Raw genomic sequence first — 22499 nt, 5'->3', positions numbered from 1 at the left:
TTTTTTTTTTTTTTTTGTCCCTGCCACATGGCTTGCGGGATCTTAGTTCCCCAACCAAGGATTGAGCCCTGGCCCATGGCACTGAAACCGTGGAGTCCTAACCACTGGACCACCAGGGAAGTCCCAGGCAAACTTCTGTAAAGGGACACATAATAAATATTTTTGGCTTTGCAGGCCATATACAATCTCTGATGCATATTCTTCTTGTTTTCTATTTTTGGAAAAATTCCTTGAAAGTGTAAAAACCGTTCTTAGCTCAAGGGCCATCATTGGCAACTCCTGACCCAGAGAGGAAATGCTGCGGGCGTTAGCCTCAGTCAGTCTGAGCTGTGGCTCTTGCCACCACTCACTGTGTGACCTTGAGTACATTTTTCCATCTCCTTGGGTCTCAGTTTCCTCATCTGTGTGATCTAGTGATCTCTGAGCTCCCTCGTACTGTTAGCATTTGCTAGTTCTGATTTTACTGGATTTCTCAGTGACTGTATGCTAGGGCTTCTAGACCTTTCCCCTGCATGTTAATGTGTAGGCCACTGATACATGAGAAAAAGAACCTCATATAATCCTCAATTACACTGTATTGGCAGTTACATAGTTACAGGTATACATACATTATTACGTTTTATACATAAATACTCATACCATTTCTGGTGGCAAAAATGGATATAGGGCTGCAAGGAGAGCAGGGCGGGTATGAGAATGGGAGCGGATCCACCAGTGTATTTCAGGACCCTGGTGGAGAGAGACAGAGCTGACTGTGGAACTGGGGGTACGTGATGTGAATTCTGAGTTCTAGAAGGGAAAGGGGTCCCTTGTTTTTACTATGCCCTGGTTCTCACAGGGCTCAGAGGAAGAAGGAGAGGAGGAGGAGGAGGAAGGGGAGTCCAAGGCTGATGGTCCCTTTGCTCACCTTAGCAAGAAGGAGAAGAAGAAGCTGAAGAAACAGGTAAAACCTTGGATTCTTGGTGGTCAAAGGTGGGAGAACCTGATTTTTTTTTTTTTTCCTTAACGCTTCAAGTAGGGGACATGTGAATTAGGGGACAAGAAGGAGCGCTTTGGGTGCTCTGTCAAGTAGAACAGTTGGAGTAAGGAAATAACTGCTCTCTGTGAGCCTTGTCTTGGTGTCTGGTGATGTGGGGCTGTATTGTGGTGATGGGAAAGTGGCAGGCAATAGCCTCAAATGTGATTTTTCCTTCCTTCTCAGATGGAGTATGAGCGCCAGGTGGCTTCATTAAAAGCAGCCAGTGCTGCTGAAAATGACTTCTCCGTGTCGCAAGCAGAGGTGTCTTCCCGCCAGGCCATGTTAGAAAACGCATCTGACATCAAGGTAAGGTCTGGGCCAAGGTAAGGGCCCCTCTACCAGCTTACCCAGGGACATGCCACTTCTCACCTTCCCCTGAGTGGCCACGGCAGCCGAGGAAGTGGGTATGAATGGGAAGTCCATTGGGAAGAAAGCTTGGAGCCGTTCTCTACACCTTGAGTTCTGCCAACTTGAGTGAGAAGATAGAAGAGCCAGCATAAGGGTCCACCCTTGGAGGGAAGCAAGGCGGGACAGGCTGGCCGAGCTTAGGATTTGGAGACTCCGATTAGAGGCAGTGGTTGGGGAAGGGGCCGGTGTGGTGAGAAGAGGAGCCTTCCCTGCAGAGAGAAAGCTGCAGCTGCTGTCTGGAAGGGAGAGTTCTCATGTGCTCGCTCCTTCCCTGACACCTGCAGCTGGAGAAGTTCAGCATCTCCGCCCACGGCAAGGAGCTGTTTGTCAACGCAGACCTGTACATTGTCGCCAGCCGCCGCTATGGGCTGGTGGGACCCAATGGGTGAGGAGAGGAGGGGCTGGAGCTGTGAGGGGGGCGGGGCTGGAAGGAGAAGAGACTTCTCTGAGGCAGCCTGGTCCTAAAAGCTCTCATACCCCAGCAAGGGCAAGACTACTCTCCTCAAGCACATCGCCAACCGAGCCCTGAGCATCCCTCCCAACATAGACGTGCTGCTTTGTGAACAGGGTGAGGCCGCTGGTGGGAGAGGGGCTTGATGGGGAGGTGAAACCGAGGGGCCTGAGGGGGGCCGCCACTGGGGTACAGGAGCCAACCAAGAATAGAAGAAACCGTGGTTGTAGAGCTGGAAGGGTTATGTGGGAGACTGGGGACTGGGAAATGGTGCTAAAGAAGGGGGAGAAGAGATGAGAGACTGGAGAGTATTTTATTTGGAACAAGTACAAAGAGCTGGGCAGGGTCAGGCAAACCAGAAACAGCTATAGGGAAGAGGGAATAGGAGGCTTGGCCCTTGGGGCACCCTGACTTCTCCCCTGCCCCCAGAGGTGGTAGCCGATGAGACGCCGGCCGTGCAGGCTGTTCTCCGAGCCGACACCAAGCGCTTGAAGCTGTTGGAAGAGGAGCGGCAGCTTCAGGGACAGCTGGAGCAGGGTGATGACGCGGCTGCCGAGAGGCTCGAGAAGGTAGAGGAGATGGCGCAGGGGACACGGGCTAAGACTGGGGGCTCCTGGGACCTCGCAGCATGTGTCCTCTTCTCCCTCCTCCCAGGTGTATGAGGAATTGCGGGCTACCGGGGCGGCAGCTGCAGAGGCCAAAGCCCGCCGGATCCTGGCCGGTCTGGGCTTTGACCCTGAGATGCAGAATCGACCCACACAGAAGTTCTCGGGGGGCTGGCGCATGCGCGTCTCCCTCGCTAGGTGGGCCCCCCCTCACCACCCTCCCTTCCAGCACCGTCCACCAGGGCTCTTTCCCTTCTCCCCGTTCTTCCAAAGCCGTCTTCTCCCTCCCTTACTGTCTGCTGTGCCAGACTCAGGGTCTTTTCTCCCTACCTGGGGGTGTATTCTGTCTGTGTCTCCTGCCTGGGAACTGTCTAAGGAGAGGTTGGGAAGGAGTGTTCATGGTCTCAGGCTCCACTTACCAGAGGCTTCTCTGGGTTCTCTGAGCAAGGGTCTTCTTCCCCCTGACTCTGCATTCTGCTGCCCTGCCCTCTAGGGCGCTATTCATGGAGCCCACGCTGCTGATGTTGGATGAGCCCACCAACCACCTGGACCTCAATGCTGTCATCTGGCTCAATAAGTGAGTAGCCCTTGATTACAGCCTTTGCATCGTTGGTTCGCATTCTGCCCTCGTTTCCTCTAGCTGGTCTCCACTCTGTCCTTGACACCTCTCACTCCAGCCCCACCTCTTTCACTCCCTGCCCCCGTGCTCTGTCTGCTTCCCCTGACTCCACCCTAACCTGGCCATTGTGACATTTCCACGCTCTTCTCTAAAACCCAGCTACCTCCAAGGCTGGCGAAAGACGCTGCTCATCGTCTCCCATGACCAGGGCTTCCTGGATGACGTCTGTACCGATATCATCCATCTTGATGCCCAGCGGCTCCATTACTACAGGGGCAATTACAGTAAGGAGGATCGTTTGCGGGCAAGGAAAGGGGTGGTTCCTGGAGAAGGGCCTGGGAGGGAGGGCCTGTAGGGTTGTGGTGATAATTCTGAGTCTTTCAGAATTCTAGACAACGACGCCTGCCCCCATCCTCCCCCGTCCTGCTGGGGAGAGGGACAACCATCGATGCCCATTCCCCTCTCTTGCCCCAGTGACCTTCAAGAAGATGTACCAGCAGAAACAGAAGGAACTGCTGAAGCAGTATGAGAAGCAGGAGAAAAAGCTGAAGGAGTTAAAGGCGGGCGGCAAGTCCACCAAGCAGGCGGTGAGCACTTGGGTCTTCCTGGGAGGACTCGGGCCCTGCCTGCCTTTTGAGGCCTTCTGTAAAGGGTGCGGGTGTCTCCTTCTTTCCCAGGAAAAGCAAACAAAGGAAGCCCTGACTCGAAAGCAGCAGAAGTGCCGGAGGAAAAACCAGGATGAGGAGTCACAGGAGGCCCCCGAGCTCCTGAAGCGGCCCAGGGAGTACACTGTGCGCTTCACGTTCCCTGACCCGCCGCCGCTCAGCCCTCCGGTGCTGGGCCTGCACGGTGAGCGGCCGCGGCCATGCCTTCCCTCCACACCAGGACATTCAGGGCACCCTCGGGGGACTCTGAAGAGAAAATAAAGTGCTTCTTTTCCTGGCCTCTCAGGTGTGACGTTTGGCTATGAGGGGCAGAAACCACTCTTTAAGAATCTGGATTTTGGCATTGACATGGACTCAAGGAGTGAGTTGGCAGGGGAGGCTCAGGAGCCCCGGGGAGAGTTTCTGGGGACCTCGCCTCTTTGACCTTTGTCTTCCTTCTGGCAGTCTGCATCGTGGGCCCTAACGGTGTGGGGAAGAGCACCCTGCTGCTGCTGCTGACAGGCAAGCTGACGCCGGTGAGTCCAGGAGCCAGGAAGGGGGGACGGCAACGAGCGAGCAGAAGCGTGAGCACTCGGCTCTTCCCCAGAGGCTGCAGTTGGGGGCCCCTCTGTGCCATGGAGAGTTAAATACAGAACTTGTCATGGATGGTGCGCTTCCTTGAGAGGTGCTGTAGAGGAGGATGGTTTAGATCAGGCGGGGAGAAGAGCCAGAAGTGGGGCCAGGCTAGGGGCATGCCTCCCCACCCCCCATGTGTTTCGGTTATGCAAGAAATACATGCCCATTGTAGAGTGGTTAGAAATTGCACAAGCCAGGGAATTTCCATGGTGGTCCAGTGGTTAGGACTCAGAGCTTTCATTGCTATGGACCCGGGTTCAGTCTCTGGTCCGTGAACTAAGATCCCTCAAGCTGCGCGGCACAGCTGGAAAAAAAAAGAAAGAAAAGAAGTTTCGTAAGCCAGAGCAAAATCCAGAGGTGACCAGTATTAATTTCGATGGATTGCTTTCTCCCTTTTTTTTCCTTTACAAGCGTGCGTATAACTTTTTTTAACGAAAGTGGCCTATCGTGTGAATTGTTCTGTGGCCAGCTTTTTCCAGATAATGTACATCAAGTGTTTTTCCGTGCCAGTAATCCTATGTGTGTGTTCACTTCGTGTGGATCTACTGTAGTGTATTTGATGTCAGTCGTTTAGATTTTTCACTAAAGGACAAACCTGTAGTAAATAGTCTTATTATACCTGTTCATGAATTTAGTTTTCCTTAGGATAAATTCCCTGGAATTGCTTTGGGGACTTTTGCGGCGTTATGTAGTGCTTAGGTGGGTTGTAGCCATCTGTCTGCCCTCCAAGAAAGTGTTGAGAGGCCCCGTTGCCTCACACCCACAGAGAGTAGATCTTCAGAAAGGTGTTCTAGATCCTCACACAAACTGTCTCTTAATCCCCATCTGAGGTGGAACCCTGAAAACATCTTGCTGGAAGGCGGGGGTGGGGACGGGGGTCCTTTACTTGTGGTCAGTCTGCTCCTGGTTCTGAATCTCTGCTTTCTGTCTCCCCCTCCTTCATTCTCCTCTTGCTTCTGATTTCCTGAGCCTGCCTTGGTCACGTTCAGGAGACGCCCGTGTTCCCTTTCTCATGCTGGCTTGTTCCAGCCCGGTTCTGGTGTTTAGCTCCCCTTCAGAAAAGTTGGGGTGTGGAGCTGCAGCTCCTTTCCCCTTAGTTCCCCCCTTGCTTTTTCCTTGCAGACTCGTGGGGAAATGAGGAAGAACCACCGGCTGGTAAGTGGCTTTGAGAATCAGGGAGTAAGAGGCTGACAGAGGAAGTATGACTTTGACTGACCACCTCCCTCTTCTCTCGGGCAGAAAATTGGCTTCTTCAACCAGCAGTATGCAGAGCAGCTGCGCATGGAGGAGACGCCCACCGAGTACTTGCAACGGGGCTTCAACCTGCCCTACCAGGATGCCCGCAAGTGCCTGGGCCGCTTTGGCCTGGAGAGTCACGCCCACACCATCCAGATCTGCAAACTCTCTGGTACCAGGGGCCAGGGCAGGTGTCCCCGTCCTTAGCCTTCATACCTGCAGACTGTCCCTAGAGGCAGGAGGAAAGAGGAACTGGGACTTGGGGGACCTCACCGCGTGCGCACACACACATTCAGGGTTTACCTGCAGAAATGTCAGGTGGTGAAAGGTGTGGTGGATCTCCTTTCCCTTTGCTACAGGTGGGCAGAAAGCCCGAGTTGTGTTTGCAGAGCTGTCCTGTCGGGAGCCCGATGTCCTCATCTTGGTGAGTGAGCTGGACTGCAGGGCTGGGGCAAGGGTGACAGAAGAGAAAGGTAAGAGTCGTAACTCTCAGTCACGGGATGCCTCCTCCCCCATAGGACGAGCCCACCAATAACCTGGACATAGAGTCTATCGATGCTCTTGGGGAGGCCATCAACGAATACAAGGGTGGTGAGTCAGCTCAGGGCGCGCCCTCCTCCTCCCCGCCTTGGGGACCGGGCTGTGGTGTCTTTCGGCTGGGCGCCCTCCTCTCAGGTTCTGATCCCCCTCTTCCTCCTTCCTCTCTGCCCTCCATTCTCGCCATCTTTCTTCAAAGCTGTGATCGTCGTCAGCCATGATGCCCGACTTATCACAGAAACCAGCTGCCAGCTGTGGGTGGTGGAGGAGCAGAGTGTTAGCCAGATCGACGGCGACTTCGAAGACTACAAGCGGGAGGTGTTGGAGGCCCTGGGGGAAGTCATGGTCAGCCGGCCCCGAGAATGAGCTTTCCTTCCTGGACATCCCCTCGTCTCCTCTCCACTCAGAAGTCTGCTCTGGTCTGCAACTGGCGCAGTAGCTACTCGGGTACATGAAGGCGGAGTGTGGTCTTGATGTGACCAGGATACCGCTTCGATTGCTTCCTCTTCTCTGAAAGACTTGTCTGATTGCTCTCTTCAGATAACTGAGCTGGCCTTGTTCTTGAAATCCCTCTGTACAAGCAGAGGTGACCTTTGTTATGGGGTTGCATCCAGCCAAGCTCATGTGGCCAGTTGTCTGAGATTCTGTCCTCAGAAGCCTGCGTCTGGTCCGCCTCAAAGCTTCAGGCCCAGCTGCTGCCCTGTTCTGTGAGTGGTGCTGCTTTTTTCTGGTGGATTTAATGCTGACCTAACTGATACAAACAGCTGGTGCAGCTCAGAGCTGGAGGAGAGTTCTGAGGCCTGCACTGTCACCCAGGATTTGGTGCCTGCAGTCTCTAGTCTGGTTGGGGACTTGGGGGCAGGAAAGGAATGCTGCTGAACTCGAATCACCCTTTACAAGGGGAAGAAATAAAGGAAAGGAGTTGCGCCGCCCTGTCACTGTTTGGAGATTTCGTGGGAGCTGGAACTGTTCTTACTCTTGATTTGCTTTGTTCAGTTTACTAGCAGCAGTTAGTATCCTCTCTTCCCCACCAGTACAGGTGGGTCTAACTTGCAGTCTTACCGCACTTTAGGTGGTGCTCACTGTTTGAGGAGCCTCCCTCCCTTCCCACAGCCCTTCCGACAAGGACAAAGGAAAGTGAGTCATCCCATCCAACTAGGACACTCGGGTTTCTCACTATCCAAGCTCCGCCCTGGTATCAGGGACCAGAGACCTGATCCTCCCAAAAGTTACTAAATCAGCCAACATGTACAGCACCGTGCAGTATGCAAGAAGGGAAGAGACAAGGTCTGCCTTCATGAATAGTCTAGATAGAGAAGACTTAGAAAGTAAGACTTGAGTGTATAGCGTGATACAGTTAATTGCCAAATGTGTGGTGCTGTAGATTCTAAGTTGCCTTGAGCTCATAGAAGAGAAAGATTATCTAGAACTTGATTATAGGGCGGGATCACTTGAGAGTGGACCTTGAAAAAGTAAGGATTTTTTTTTTTTTTTTAATTATTTCTTTATTGTTGGCTGTGTTGGGTCTTTGTTGCTGCGCGCAGGCTTTCACTAGTTGCAGCGAGTGGGGCTACTGTTCGTTGTGGTGTGGCAGCTTCTCATTGCAGTGGCTTGTCTTGTTGTGGAGCACGGGCTCTAGATGTGCAGGCTTCAGTAGTTGTGGCACATGGGCTCAGTAGTTGTGGCTCATGGGCTCTAGAGCGCAGGCTCAGTAGTTGTAGCACACGGGCTTAGGTGCTCCACAGCATGTGGGATCTTCCCGGACCAGGGCTTGAACTGGTGTCCCCTGCATTGGCAGGTAGATTCTTAACAACTGCACCACTAGGGAAGTCCCAGGATTTTAGTAGTGAGGAACAGGGAGCCATTTTTGGAACATAGGAAAAGAGCAGGTCTAAGGCAGATCTAAAGAAGAAAGAACTATTTGAGAGTTAATGAGAGAACATGGCTGCTGTGGCCACTTTTCTTATTAGAGTTAGATTGGAGAGATGGGTTTGGAAAGTAAAACCCAAGTGGCAAGTGGTTGGTTGGTGGTGATTTCAGGTAGTGATGGGCAAGGTGGACTTTAGAGACTTAGGGGATGGGCCCCAGAACTTTCGCTGTGGGGATGAGCTAATAAATCCTGAATTAGGATACGAGAGAGAGGGATACAAGGCAAGGACAGATGGAAAGAGCCAGGTGTGGGAGTTGGAGAGAGGATGGTCAGATGTGTGCAGTTCCAGGGAAAATATGAAGAACCATTTAAGATTTACTAAGTTGGGATGTCTAATTTGGGGAAGTTATTTTCTGGCCAAATAATACTGGACCTCAGTTATGAGTTTTACGCTAAAAGTGAAGGTTTGGTGTGAAGATGATTGAAGACGTGCCGTTGGGTACATCTCCAAGTTAGATCTAAAGGAGCACCCCTTATGGAATTTGAGGGAAAAACATCAGGGTCTTGTGCCAAGTAAGATGTTACATGTGAAAGTATTCTCCACAATTCCACAAAGTAGGTGTGTCGTAGAACAGTGGGAGCAGGCTTCAAGTCCACTACTAGTGGGGTGACCTTGGACTTAGCCTCTTGATACCTGTTTCCTCATTTGTAACATGAAGGTGATAAAAAGCCCCTACCTCACAAGGTTATTAAGGGATTAAGTAATTATTTGTGAAGGGCTTTAATTTTTTTTTTTTACTTTTGTTACATGTATTTCATGTACACTCTACACTTTGCACTTAAATTTTTCAGTTCAGTAGTCTAGATGAGATGTTACACAAAATAGTTGAGAATGTTGTTTATAAAATGAACACCAACATTTTGCATTTTAAGTGTTTGATCGCGGATTTCACTACAAATACTTCAGATGCTCCAAAATAACTTCCATCCATGGGCACAAGTTTTCTTTCTTTCCTCAATATATATACTATAATAATGCACTTTAAATATGGGCAAAAGAATTACACTTCTTCAAAAAGAGCAGCATAGAAATGGAACTCGAAAGGAAAAAATTACACGTTTACACGGTAGTACAGTATGTGGGTAACCCAAAGCCTGAAAAATGGAATTTAGTTAACAATTAAATATTTTAATTTATGACAACCTTTGTCACCTACAAATCATGCACTAATATTGTTCATAATGAGCACCATAGAAGTGTTATAAAAAATTACTTACTCTTCTCCACACCTTCCTAATGAAGAAACAGACTCAGAGATGCTGACATACCCATGGTCACCCAGCCTGGAAGGGAGAGTTCCTGGGATGGGGGCCCTGGTTTTCTGATGCCAGTGCCCTGGGCGTCCTCCCTCATCTGTAGAATATGGACAGGATGACCAAAGGATGAGTCCTTGAGGGGCATGAGAGCCAAGGCAGGAGTGTGTTTTAGGAACATGTGAGAGACGTTTTAGGGAAGTCTGTCAGCACTACGGTGGGAGAGATGAAAGTCAGGAAGGAGCCCTGTGGCCATACACAACTCAGAGGAGGCCTGGGAATGTGAGAAGTTGCCCTTGTGCTGCCGGTGCTGGTGCAGCAGCTGAGACGCTTGAACTGGTGGCTGTTCTAGGGCAGTGGTTCTCAGCGTGTCCTAGACCAGCAGCAGCGGCATCACCTGGAGTTTGTTAGAAGTGCAAAGGTAGGAACTCAGTGGTGCCTTTGGAGCATGTCACAGGAAACGTGTTAGGAGAGAAAGGGTAGGGGTCACCTTTAGCTTGAGTGATTAGGGAAGACTTCTCAGAAGAAGTGACATTAATTAAAACCAAGGCCTGTAGGTGGAGAAGGAACCAACTAGATGGGTGAGAAAGAGCCTTCAGCAAGGCACCAGAATGTGCAGAGGCTCAGAAGCTGGAAAGAGCTTGACTTGGTCAGGACCATGGCTTGAGCTTAGAGCTTGAGCAGCGGCCAGGACGCGTGGGGTCTTATAAACGTTGATAGGGAGTTGGGATATGGTTCTAGGAATAATAGAAGGCAGTGTGTACGCAGGAGTGTGAATTGACCTGGTTTTCATTTTCACAAAATTGCTCTGGCTGCTGGGTGAAGAGTGGTGGGTGGGAGGGAGACAGGAAGAGGAGATGCCAGGAGAGGCGAGCAGGAGGAGATATCCTCCTTCCTCTAAGAAAGGAAAGGAGATAATGTAGACTCATATTTTCAGGTGAAGAGAAGGGGAAATGGTGCTCACGTAGGATGGGGCTCACTTTCTCAGGAGATTTGGTGCCAGAGAAGGGAGAGGAGTTAGGAGTTGCCAGGTAGCAGTGAATGTTGAGTCCGTGCTAGTAATTGGTACTGGGCCAAGATGGTAGGATTTTGTGGGTTTTCAACATTATATTTACTGCCTGGGAGCAGGAATGGGAGAAATAGAATAATGGTGATTCAGAATTGGAGACTGCACTGGTGTGCTTGGGGAAGGGTTGACAGAAAAGTCAAAAGTTAATAGGTTATTTAGGGGTGGGGGTGGAAATGGAATAAGAAAGGAAGAACAGACCAACTGAAGCAGTCGCGAGAGGTGTGCCTGCAAGGCTTGGTGAAGAAAACAGAAATGGGTCAGTGGGTACAGTGAAATGGATGAGATGCTCAAACTGTCTCCCTGCCTAAAAAAAAAAGAAAATCTAAGTAACAGGTAATTTGGATTTTCATGGAGAATTTGAAAAAAAATGGCTGAACTCATTTTTAAATTAAAATAGAAAAAATTAAGCTCTCTGTAAAGGTTCTTGTGGTGTGGCCTGTTGCAGGAGGTGGAGGGAAGAAGGTGAGAAGCAGCAGTAGATGGAACCAGAAAGAAAGAAACACAAGTTAAAGAATTTTTTTTTTTTTTAAATTATTTTTGGCTGCGTTGGGTCTTCATTGCTGCGCCGGGCTTTCTCTAGTTGCGGCGAGCGGGGGCTACTCTTTGTTGCAGTGTGCAGGCTTCTCATTGTGGTGGCTTCTCACTGCAGAGCCCAGGCTCTAGGCACACAGGCTCAGTAGTTGTGGCTTGCGGGCTCTAGAGCGCAGGCTCCATAGTTGTGGTGCACGGGCTTAGTTGCTCCGCGACACGTGGGATCCTCCCAGACCAGGGCTCGAACCCGTGTCCCCTGCATTGGCAGGCGGATTCTTAACCACTGCGCCACCAGGGAAGCCCAAGTTAAAGAATTTTTAACTTTTTTTCACTTGAGTTGTGTACTTCATTGGTATTTCACCTCTTAGGTTGGCCCTTAGATTACATCTTTTCAGGACCTCTCCGAGTGTGAAGAGCAACAGTAGGCTGACTGAACACCCTCTTTCCAGAGAAGGGGCAAAAGGGAAGATAAAATTAACACCGCTGGCCTAAGTGTAGGTGGGGCCTGTGAGGTTTAGGAAGTTGCTCCCCTCTTGTGGCCAATCCTGGAAACAACAGCCAAGAAACGTGTTCTAGGGCCGTCTTTTCATTGTTTTCCAGATCAGCAGTCAGCAACACCTGGGAACTTGTTAGATATGCAAAATCTCGGAATTCGTCCCAGACCTGCTGAATCAGAAAATTTGCCGAACCCCACCCCCAATCTCTTTTAAAAGCCCTTCAGATGATTCTGAGGAACGCTGCAACTTTGGTAACCACCATTCTCAACCTATACCCCAATATCCCTACCTCCCTTTCCCTCTTCCCCCAAAATGTAATCTCCTAATTTCTGATTACAAGAATAGCAGAGCTTCCTATTTAAAGTTAATCCTCTCCCTCCATGTTCTGGACTCTAAAACCTCCTGTCTCCCCAGGAATCTTTCTTTTTTTTAAATATACTTTTTTTGGCCATGCCACACAGTTTGCAGGATCTTAGTTCCCCAACTAAGGATCAAATCCAGGCCCCAGCAGTGAAAGTGCTGAGTCCTAACCACTGGATCACCAGGGAATTCCCACCCCTGGGAATCTTGTTCCATCAACGAGGTCCTCAATACCTGTCCTTAAGGTCTAAAAATTATCTTGATCCTACATCTTCTAGCAGCAGGCCTATTTCTCTCTACCCTGCAGAGCCCCTTTTCTGGGGACAAGCAGGATCCACCTCTTTTTTCTTCCTTCCCCAGAAACTGCTCTTGGATTTTTCCTTTTTCAGCCACTCTTCCCTACTCCTCCCTTCTGCCCACCCTCACGTTAAGTCCCTTCCCTAAGCTACTCCACAGGGCTGTTAGGATCAGCTAGAATGGATGTGCCTGCAGCTCAGGTGATCTGTGAGCGCTGCCTTCCCGAGCTGTGGCGTTCTGTATTCAAAGTACTCCTTCACCAGTATTTCACTTAACACCAACAAAGGGTTGAAAGCCACATTCCACAAAGGTTTGTATTAATGAACTTTCAACAACAGCTGATAATGGCTTTTTTCTTTTTAAACAGTCCAGGAACACCAGGGGTTAAATACTTCTCTTTCCACTGTTTATTATTAATGTACAAAATATACAAAACCAAAAGAAAAAAGAAAATACTCATCCTCAAATCCATTGTGGCTCTAACCCAAGACCCTGCACAAAACCCAACCAATCCACTGTTTTCATAGAAAACAACTGATGCTGAGACAGGTGAAGGAGAGGGCTGGGAGAGGGCAGGTCATCTCATCGAATCCACCCAGGAAGGCACCTGGTGGGGATTCAGAGGTGGCTGACAGGGCAAGGGAGGGAGCTGGAGGCCTCACACCCACAAGGTTCCAGGTGGGGGCCAGGAGCACGCTAACTCCCAGAGGCAGTGCGTGTAGTGTGACTGGCATGCTCAGCACGCCGGGCTTCAGTTGATGAAAAGCTGGTCTCACTGAAGTGTTTTAATTTCCAGAATGAGCTGCAGGCAAGGGTGGACCACCACCAATGGCCTCACCTATGCCAGCTAAAACTTTTCACCGGATGCCGATGTGGATTTGCCATCATTGAACCTAGCAGACCCATGATGCAAACTTGGGTGTTCACGGAAGATTGCAACGTCTTACTTGAGAAAGGACTCAATGTAAAGCCTGTGTCGGGAGGAGTGGGGATGATGTGTTCCAGAACTCAAATCCAGCCTGATTGAGTCCTCTCAGTGCAGTGGGATCCACAATACCCCTTTTACCATCTCCCCACCCCACGAGGAAGCATGAACTTGGCTGGGATGATTTCATAAGTGCAGCTGATCCCGTGTCAGAGTTCTGTGTGCGTGTGGAGGACCCACAAGAGGAGAGTAGAGGTGTTCTCCAGGATAACCAGCTTTAGGTTCTCAGGCATAAAGGGTAATACTGGAGAGGCGCTTGGCATAAAGGGCAAATCTCCTCAAAAAGTGAAGCCAACTCGGTCTCCTCTTCAGCAGTCCAGGGTACAGAATGTGTCCAGTCTCTCTCCTCCCCAGACTGGAGGAAAATATGTACATCAATGCGCACCAGTGATCCGAAAACCCCCAAGAACCCAGGCAGGTGGGCACTGAGGGGGCCGGCTCCTCATCAGCTGGGGAACGGGGAAAATGGGCCTCACAGAAGCCATAAAAGGGTGGAAGGAGCAAGGCTGCAGTCCACAGGGGTGTGGGCGGGGTGGGCAGGTGGTCCCTAGGGCAGGGGGGGCCCATTGACACCCGGGTGGTAGAAGGCACAGTTGTTCTCATAGCGGGAGTTACCCTTCATCATGAAATGTCGACAAACAGGGCGATTTGACATGTCTGTGGGAATGATGGTGGAATAGTTAGATAGGAAATGGCCAAGAGGTCAATGCCACCCTCATCCCACCCGTCCAAGGCATCCTGAGACCTGTCTTTCAGAGACCTAGTCTTGGGGACCTGGGGGAAGGGCTAAAGGAAGGAACTGCCATGCATGCTGGGAACGGGGTGACCTCATGTTCTGCCTGGCAGACCCGGGGTAGTGACGTTCCCCAGAAAGTTGTAATGGGACACCAAAAGCCATACGGGGGACAGGGAGCATCCTCACCTCCTCCATGGCTGTGGCCTCCATCATGCCCTCGGTGGCCTCCTCCGCCATGGCCAGGGCCATCATGGCCACGGTGCTCATGAGGGGGTGGCCCTCGATGGTCATGGCCTCGGTGACCAGGGCCATCATGAGGCCGGTGGCCGTGGGGCCCCCCATGTCCAGGGCCTTCATGGGGCCGATGTCCACCACCAGCACCCATTCCTCCACCAGGGCCTTCATGAGGACGATGGCCACTGCCACCACCCATGCCGCCGCCAGGGCCTTCGTGGGGGCGATGCCCACCGCCCATGCCACTGCCAGGGCCTTCATGGGGACGATGTCCGCTGCCACTGCTCATGCCCCCACCAGGGCCTTCATGGGGACGATGCCCACCACCTCCGACCATGCCCCCACCAGGGCCCCCTCTTCCATTTGGAGGTCCTCCTCCAGAGCGACCTCCTCTGGCCCCTCGGAATGGAGGAGGAGGAGGAGGTGGTTCGCTCCCGCCTCGGCCACCACGGCCTCTATGGTATGGCCCCGGACCTGGTCCCCCACGCATCGGGCCACCCCGCATGGGGTCACCTGGGCCATCCCAGAAGGGATCAGCCCCCCGGGGAGGGGGTGGGGGACCCAGGAGACGTGGACCCACTGGCCCACCAGGGCCCCCAGGGCCTCCATGGGGACCTTTTGGGGGGAAAAAAAAGGGAGAGAGACAGTATCAGCTACCTGTTGCACCCAGGGACCGCCAGCTCCCAACCCAAACCAACCCCCGGCTTTGGTCAATCCTGTACAGTTACCAGGCCGAAATCAAGCAGACAAACCCATTCCAACCTCTCACTCACCACCTACCTGGCATAGGTCCGCCAGGTCCAGGGGGGAAGTGCTGCATGCCCTTGGGGCCCCCAGGGCCTCCCGGTGGGAAACCATTGGCTATGGGACCAGGCCCTAAGAGTCCATGAGGCACTGTTAATGAAAAAGGAGTGAAGCAGTCAGCAAGATGATTCTAGAAGAGCGGCATGACGTCTTCCCGCTTAGGTGTGCCCAGCTGACCCCCTCAGACCAACCTGGCAGAGCACTGCCCTCTGTCCAGTCTTCCCCTCCCATGTCTTGCTGCCTAGTGGCAATACCCCTGCTCCCCCAGTTCCACTGCAGGCCTCCTCGCCCAGGCCCCGGGGCTGGCCCCGAGGATTACCCAGCATCTGCTTGATCTTGTCTGAATAGTCTGGTTGCTTCAGCAGTTCCTCTGAGGGATGACTGTTAGGGCTACCCTGTGAGGCAAGGTCATTAAGGGACAAGGTCAACAGAGAATAAGGGTAACACCCAGCAGAGAAGGGAGAGCCCGAGGAAAAAGCAAGCGGGAAGGAGAGCAGAACAGGAGTAAGGAGAAATGGAGACAGTGGGGAAGAAGAGGGAGGCTCGTACCATGATGGAGGTGAGGATCTCCTGCACATTGATGCCGCCTCCTCCAGGACCCTGGGGGCTCTTCCCGGCACCCATGCTTCCCATAAGATTGGCCAGAACAGGAGGCAACTTGGAACCGCCTGCCCCATCGGGTGAGCCACAGGTCCCCCCAGGCTCCAGGGTCTCAACATATGGGGTCTCATCCATGGAACATTCCTGAAATGACAGGAGAGAACAATCAGGACCAACAAGGATAAAGAGCCCGTCTCACATGAAAGATGCATTAACGTCAATCACAACCTCCATCACCACATAACTCACCTCATCTAGGGGGATGAGTTTGGGGGGGATAGGCTCATAGGGCTCAGGATCAGGCTCGTGAGGACTGTCAGGAATGCAGCAGGCGATAGAAAAAAAAAAAAAGAGTGACAGTCAAATTATTTATTCAAGCCCTTGATTTTCTTCCTAACCCCACCCCCCTTCTAATTACCCCAGGGCACGTTGCCCTCAAGGGCGCAGTACCTCAGGAAGTGAACCCCATTCTGCTCACCTTTCCTTGTTCAGGAAGAGCTCCTGAAGGATCCCCTTCTCCCGCTCAGCCTGGATGTACCGCTCCTGGCTGTTGCTTCCAGGGGTGACAGGAGGCGAGGGCAGCACCAGGGGCCGGGGGCACACCCAGGGCACCTTCTCCTCCATGTTGTCGTGGCTCAGACGCCGGGCCGTCTCAAACGCGTGTCGGTCTGACAGTATCTCTCGCTTAGCTGCCTCTCCGAAGTCCTTGATCTTATTCACATTCACTATTGCCAAGGAGAAAAAAAGCAAGAGGGAAGGTAAGCCCAACCAAGTCCTTTTTAAACTCTCTATACCCCACCTACTATAGAGGAAACTGGATCTCTAACCTCGTTCAGTTTCATCCAGTTCAAAATAGAAATACTCTCTCAGCTTGCCCTCCTCAGGCCAGGTCACAGTTTTCCTCTTCCTGCCTTTCCGGGTCAGCTGGCTAGGATCTCCGGGACTCTCCACTGGCTTTGCATCCAGAGCTCCTGGCTCCAAAGAGGCTGTAAACAGAAGTAGTTTCAGAGCAGATCCTTCCTTTCAGAAAACCCCGAAACCTGAACCAGTTTCTAGACTTACCAGTATCCATGAGCTCTGGGACTTCAACAGGGGGAACTGGGGTCCCTGGACGTTCTGTGTCCATAGCCTCAGAAGGAGGTGCTGGCTCTGGGGAAGAAGGTTTGGCTGTGCTCGGTTCTGTGCTCGTTTTCCCTTCAAATGGGCTTGGCTATTGTGAAAGAAAAAGAAATTAATGAGCTGACAGGAAAGGCAAGGCAATTAGTCCAGGGTCCTTGGCAGGATCCCCTAACAGTTCCTATAAAGGAAGACTGTCTCTAACAGTACTCTGCCACCAGTCTACGTCTGAGACACAACTCTTGTCCTCCCCGAGCATCCTAGCTGCTGGGCCCTTCCTTCACCTCTTCACCTGTACCTTTTCTACCTGGTTACTGGCACCTACTGCGCAGCACCCATACCTTGGCAGCTGTGGGTGACAGCACCTTCTTCTTCTTCTTAATTTTGATGCCTGGAACAGGGGCTGAATTGAGCGCATCCAGAAAGCCCAGGCCCTCCATAGCTACAAAAGAAAAGAGCACAAAATGGAATCATCAGACCTCCTTAACAATGCTATTCCTATAGACAAAATCTGGGCAGAAAATTGGCCAATAGAGACCCTGCCTCAACTTTGGACACAATAAGCTCAAGGTGACCAGGAAGCATATGTAGGAGGATTCACACAAGAAATTATTGTCATTATTCTATCTTTCTTTTAAAGGCAGGCAAGCATGGCTTTGGATAGGAATCAGAGCTCAGGTAAGTGACAAAGTCAGCCCCCATGAACGTGACGGCTGGGAGCGCACCCACCAGTCACTGAACAGCACGCCTCCCTACTTCATCTCTAAAATCACTCCTAAGCAATCCTATCAAGGACTCCTAGGAAGGGAGTTCCAAGGGAGTAAACATTAAAGGACACCAAGAAACCAGATGAAAATGGAGGAAAACGCTTCATTTCCATGAAAAGAGTTTGCTCTCAATTCAAAGCACATCCCCCCACTTTGGACTCACGCTGTGGCGGGATGATCTTCACTTTGATCTCTTTGGTGGCATTGGGTGTTGTGTTGAGTGGCTTGTATTTCTTCTCTGCAGGGGGTGCAGCATCTCCTGGGGCAGCTGTGGAACTGTTAGAAAGGGACTGGTCAACAACACCTGACTTGCCCCCTCTTTTCCCCTCATGTCCACAGACCCAACCCATTCAAAAACCAAGAACATGGTCCATACCTCTGACGCTTGAGGGGGATGGGTTTAAGGTTGTACTTGTCAGAAACCACCACTGCACTGGCATTCTTCTTCACAGGCACCAAAGACGGGGTCTCCAGCTCTAGTCCTGGGGGAGAAGACATGGTGTTGGGGCTGGACTCACTCCACACTCTCCTGACTCTTCCTCCCTTAACCTTCATCAAGCCCTATAAACTCCCACAATGCTCCACCCACTAGTCTTCCCTCTCTCCAGATTTATCGTACCATTAAGTCCAACTCTTCCACATAAGGCCCGGGCTCTGCACCTACCCACAGACACTCCAGAGGCCAGACGGCAGCCTTACCGGTAGAGCGGAACTTGGCATGACTGGGCGCCGTGGTTCGGAGGGACTTGGGCTTCTCCCTCTTCTTCTCCGGGGCCTCCTCAGCCCGAGTCTCAGCCTTCACCTCAGTCAACGGTCGCTCAGGAGGGGTGGTTCGACTCTTTCCCTCTTCTTTCCGTTTCTTCTTATCTTTCTCTGTTGTGGAAAAACAGAGCAGAAAAGGATTTTATTTAGATAAAGAGAAAGACTGTCAGTCAGAGATAAAAAGCAGGTTAGGGGCACGGAAGGCCACATCCCAGTGGGAAAGAAAGAAATACAAGGGATAAAGGGCCTAGCTGCTTACCAGCAGGCTGGGTACTGCTCTGGGAGCGGATCACAGCCATCCAGTCGCTGACAAGGACTGAGGCCAATTTCCGGAGCTCTGCAGGTGAGAGAAAGGGGAAATGCCTAAATAATGTAAGATACACTGAATCATGGAATTTTCCTCTATTCAGATAACTTTCAACCCTGATGCCATTATAACACCAGGCGGGGGGGGCAAAAAGAAGGAACATTTATTAAAGTATGTTGTAAAAACTACACTAGTTGCTTTGCATACATCTCACGTAATTGCTATTACAACCTGAACTTTTTTTTTTTTGTGGTACGCGGGCCTCTCACTGTTGTAGCCTCTCCCGTTGCAGAGCACAGGCTCCGGACTCGCAGGCTCAGCAGCCATGGCTCACGGGCCCAGCCGCTCTGCAGCATGTGGGATCTTCCTGGACTGGGGCATGAACCTGTGTCCCCTGCATCGGCAGGCAGACTCTCAACCACTGTGCCACCAGGGAAGCCCACAACCTGAACATTTTTCATCTCCCTTTAAGACACAGAAGCATGGAGATTAAAGTTACAAAACTAGAAGATGGCAGAATGAACCTAGTGCCTATGCTCTTCCCTTAACCACTTATTACAATAAAATAAGGAGAAAGGCAGAGGGGTTCAAGTATCCAAAGGGCTACCAGATTTTAAAAATTTCAAGGAGGCAGATTTAGATCCTCGTAAAAAAAAGATTTTCTGGGCTTCCCTGGTGGCGCAGTGGTTGAGAGTCTGCCTGCCGATGCAGGGGACACAGGTTCGTGCCCCGGTCCGGGAAGATCCCACATGCCGTGGAGCGGCTGGCCCCGTGAGCCATGGCCGCTGAGCCTGCGCGTCCGGAGGCTGTGCTCCGCAACGGGAGAGGCCACAACAGTGAGAGGCCCGCGTATCGCAAAAAAAAAAAAAAAATTTTCTAGGGAAACTTTTTTCCTAGGATGTCACTAGTGATGACAGCTCTTAAAAGAATTAAGTGTTGCAAGAGTGAAAAAAGAACTTAAAAACAAACCGATTTAGGATGAAGGAAGCAGAGTTTATCTAGAGAAAAAAGATGGTCAGAGAATTTAAAGATAAAAAACAGAATTTATTTCTAAATATATGGAAAAATGCATTTGTAGCTCTTTCCTTCTGTACTTGGCAAATAAAATCTCCTGTCTACGGGACCTCTCTTCTTGCCAACATTTCCACTATGGGCTGATTTAATAATGAAATTGTTGTACGATATTAAAACTTAACTTTTTAAAACAGTCACACAACTGCCAACTCCTATACCTAATGCAATATGAACCCCAATGCCCAGTGGGGGAATATCCTGAAACCTCTTTGAAGCAATCGATACTATGGTCCAGTAAACTTAACTACAGTCAATAAGGAATGTACAAATTTCAGTATCTAAAGGAAGCACAGAATAATAATTAAACCTATACTCAAAGATGGCAACACAATTAAGCCAGCTGGAACAAGGACCAATATACCTCAGTGAAGAAACAAAAGATAGGCAATGATTTAATGGGATCTTCTGTGTTACAGTTTATCCTACAAAGCTACTCTGAGATGTCAGAAAAACAGTGAAGTGCTCATTATATAAAAGGACCTATAAACAGAATTAATACAACTAAAAGAATGGAAAGCTAGGGAATGTTTTTCACTTAAACGATACTGTGAGTTAAAATAAAATCGTGATCCTTTATCCCGGAAAATGTTCCCAGTGTTTTCTCCTCTAGCTAAACTTTCCAAAGGGACCTAGCATACCATTCCCCGTAGACAAAGAGCGGGGATCGGCTCTGCTACAATGCTGCTCACTTGCGGGAAACCAGTGTCGTGCTCACTGGTTTATGCCTTGGGTGTAAAACTTTTGGGTTAACTCTTGGATATAAACCCTTTTCTTCTCTAAAGAAAAGCCTGTGACTTTCTGGAGCCAGGCTTTGTCTTCAAGCCAGAACTGTATGCCCTTGCCAGGAGCTCCAAAACCCTTTGTCTTAGCAAAGGAAAGAATCTGTTGCTATCAAAGCTATGATATACTCCAGCAGTCAGGATTCTGCCCATGCCCTAGAGCAGGGTGTTTATTGGTAGAACGAGCATACCTGTTGTTAGGAAAATAGACATTGAGGGTCCCAGAATATGCTCTATTTATTGATATTTAGAGAAGCAGAAGTAAATGATGACGAAACATTCTAGGATGACACTATTTCCCCCAAAGAATTTTAAGTGTATGGCTTTTACACCAAGAGATCTTAAGAAATGAAGGTAACTGAGTGGAAGTAACGGAAGAAGGCCCAGGACACAGAGGAAAGGACTGGCCCCTACCTTCATCCTCACTTGACTTGCTCAGCTGCTTCACCAGTTTGGCTGTGTTGTTCTATGAAAGGAAGGGAGCAGCAGGATGGTAAGTGCCAGAAGGAAAAGCAGCCCACTCAGAGCTAACCACTCCCACAAACGCACAATCTCTTAACAGCCACTAACACTGAGATAGACCTTCTCTCTTACAAAGCCCTTGGAGACGTAGTCTTACTCCTTAAAACAACCCAGTTAGGTAGGTTCAACCATTCCCATTTTACAAATGAAAAAACCGAGGCTCAGATATATAAAGTGCCCCACGTCACACACCTATTAAAGGACATAAATTTGAACCAAATCTTGATTCCAAACTCTTATTTTTTTCTACCATTCTACCTCACAGGCCCAAGACTATAGCCACATCAGAGTCAATGGGTTTTTCATCTGTTAGCCTAAACCAAAAAGGAAGAACCAGGATTGTAAAGACTGAAGGTACCTGCTTGAGATGGTCAACAGTGAGTGGTAGGTGCTGCAGGGTCAGTAGAATTTGCTGCAAGAGGGGAATGTTGTTGGTTGTCTTTGAATATGTCAGCCAGTTGTTAAGAAGCTTGTAACCACCAACATCAATAAACCTGCAGGCAGGGAGGAGGCTCTGTGATGCCCTTCCTGGGTCTTGGGAGTATACCCCACCCTCCTAGTCCCCCAGCAATAACCCAGGAACCCCGTGCCTCACCCCCCCTCCCTTCTAAGTACCCAGCCACCCAGGTCCCCACTTACTTGACCAATATTTCTGGTGAACGGGTCTGCAGGAGAATGTTCAAGTAAGTGCATCGACTCACCATCTTTCGTGCTTCCTTCATCAGACTGTAAGAGATAAGTCAAGGTTAGAAATGAAGCAGCCCGAAAGCACCTCTTCTTTGAGCAGACATCTCTAATCTGTGGGAGTACCTCGAGATCCCTGATGACTTGGGACTTTGCTACAGGGTGGGAGGATCACACAGGCCCCTAGGAGGATGGGGTGGATCAGGATTGATGTGGAAACACCCAGAGGGATGGAACACAATGGAGGAGATGCACTGAAGTCTCCGATCTGAGGAGGTAAGTGTCACTGCTTCTCTAACCCACAGGACACATTTGATTCTGCTTCCAGGTGAAGAGCCCTAGGCTTCAACTACCATCTCTTCGGACTGGCTTAGTCACTCGCTTTCTCCTGGAAAACTTGAGGATCCCTGAATAAAAATGACATTTGGGGCATGCAGAATGCAACCCAAAACAGAACTAAGAATCCTGTCACCTGACTCCCCTGCTTACTTCCTTCCTTCCCTTGGGACTGTGGATCTCCAAATATCCAGATGCCATAATGACCGGGGACCAAGGGGTCATCTTTTCCTATCACTAGTTCTAACATAATTGGATTTGAATCCTATTCCACTGACTCCCATTCCTCTTAGGGAACACTTTCTGCTATCTGCCTTAATTATAGTCATATTACAACACAAAATATTCTCCACTCACAACAAATTCAAAGGGTACAGACTCACCTGAAGATCTTCGAAATCCCATCCACACTCTTGACTTCCCCATCTCGGTTAAGGAAGCTATCCAGGCCCTTGAGAAGCTCTTTGGGGTCTATGGGACCCGAACCCATGATCGAGGTTTTCTAAGATGAGGATAAAACAAACCCACAGAATAAATGGGTGGCAGGGACAGCCGCAGTTGCCCTCTAATAAATTCTATCTCTGTGTTTGACAAATTATTAGTGATTATTTAATCTACATTCAACTGCACTCACCATTATCTAGGTAAGAAAAATCAACACAGACAAGTGTCCCTACTGAGAGAACAGCCCTGGCAAGTGA

At 50.2% G+C, this 22499-nt stretch overlaps 2 protein-coding genes across 8 annotated transcripts in view; one reads left to right on the top strand and one right to left on the bottom strand.

The window, feature by feature from the left end:
* ABCF1 (ATP binding cassette subfamily F member 1) overlaps positions 1-13022 on the top strand; it is an 18821-nt gene extending 5799 nt beyond the window's left edge. For 4 of the 6 annotated variants that reach the window (XM_024738512.1, XM_024738514.1, XM_024738513.1 and 1 more), the window contains 17 exons: positions 839-943; positions 1202-1324; positions 1711-1811; positions 1909-1994; positions 2307-2446; positions 2532-2680; positions 2976-3059; positions 3261-3385; positions 3576-3688; positions 3779-3950; positions 4053-4127; positions 4211-4281; positions 5504-5536; positions 5621-5789; positions 5977-6041; positions 6136-6208; positions 6354-7092. In XM_024738512.1, the coding sequence (XP_024594280.1) occupies positions 839-943; positions 1202-1324; positions 1711-1811; positions 1909-1994; positions 2307-2446; positions 2532-2680; positions 2976-3059; positions 3261-3385; positions 3576-3688; positions 3779-3950; positions 4053-4127; positions 4211-4281; positions 5504-5536; positions 5621-5789; positions 5977-6041; positions 6136-6208; positions 6354-6520 (1851 nt within the window). In that variant the 3' untranslated portion in view covers positions 6521-7092. Of the gene's footprint in view, positions 1-838; positions 944-1201; positions 1325-1710; positions 1812-1908; positions 1995-2306; positions 2447-2531; positions 2681-2975; positions 3060-3260; positions 3386-3575; positions 3689-3778; positions 3951-4052; positions 4128-4210; positions 4282-5503; positions 5537-5620; positions 5790-5976; positions 6042-6135; positions 6209-6353; positions 7093-11538; positions 11687-12888 lie in introns of those variants that run through there. The other 2 variants (XR_003002374.1, XR_003002373.1) reach the window with 2 other exon arrangements.
* The window catches only part of PPP1R10 (protein phosphatase 1 regulatory subunit 10), a 17205-nt gene continuing 7182 nt past the window's right edge, over positions 12477-22499 (bottom strand). For both annotated transcript variants that reach the window (XM_024738510.1, XM_024738509.1), the window contains exons 3-20: positions 22182-22300; positions 21418-21504; positions 21137-21272; positions 20671-20722; positions 18356-18433; positions 18034-18207; positions 17711-17816; positions 17498-17610; positions 16909-17009; positions 16514-16661; positions 16279-16437; positions 15930-16176; positions 15701-15764; positions 15401-15595; positions 15171-15246; positions 14828-14941; positions 14000-14662; positions 12477-13734 (exon numbers count right to left, since the gene is read on the bottom strand). In XM_024738510.1, the coding sequence (XP_024594278.1) occupies positions 13625-13734; positions 14000-14662; positions 14828-14941; positions 15171-15246; positions 15401-15595; positions 15701-15764; positions 15930-16176; positions 16279-16437; positions 16514-16661; positions 16909-17009; positions 17498-17610; positions 17711-17816; positions 18034-18207; positions 18356-18433; positions 20671-20722; positions 21137-21272; positions 21418-21504; positions 22182-22288 (2730 nt within the window). In that variant the 5' untranslated portion in view covers positions 22289-22300 and the 3' untranslated portion in view covers positions 12477-13624. The remainder of the gene's footprint in view (positions 13735-13999; positions 14663-14827; positions 14942-15170; positions 15247-15400; positions 15596-15700; positions 15765-15929; positions 16177-16278; positions 16438-16513; positions 16662-16908; positions 17010-17497; positions 17611-17710; positions 17817-18033; positions 18208-18355; positions 18434-20670; positions 20723-21136; positions 21273-21417; positions 21505-22181; positions 22301-22499) is intronic.

Source organism: Neophocaena asiaeorientalis, unplaced genomic scaffold, assembly GCF_003031525.2.
Source record: "Neophocaena asiaeorientalis asiaeorientalis breed wild unplaced genomic scaffold, Neophocaena_asiaeorientalis_V1.1 scaffold282, whole genome shotgun sequence".
In the NCBI taxonomy this organism is placed as follows: Eukaryota; Metazoa; Chordata; class Mammalia; order Artiodactyla; family Phocoenidae; genus Neophocaena; species Neophocaena asiaeorientalis.
Note: the sequence above shows the minus strand (reverse complement) of the source record. Positions and strands in the feature narration are given on the sequence as shown.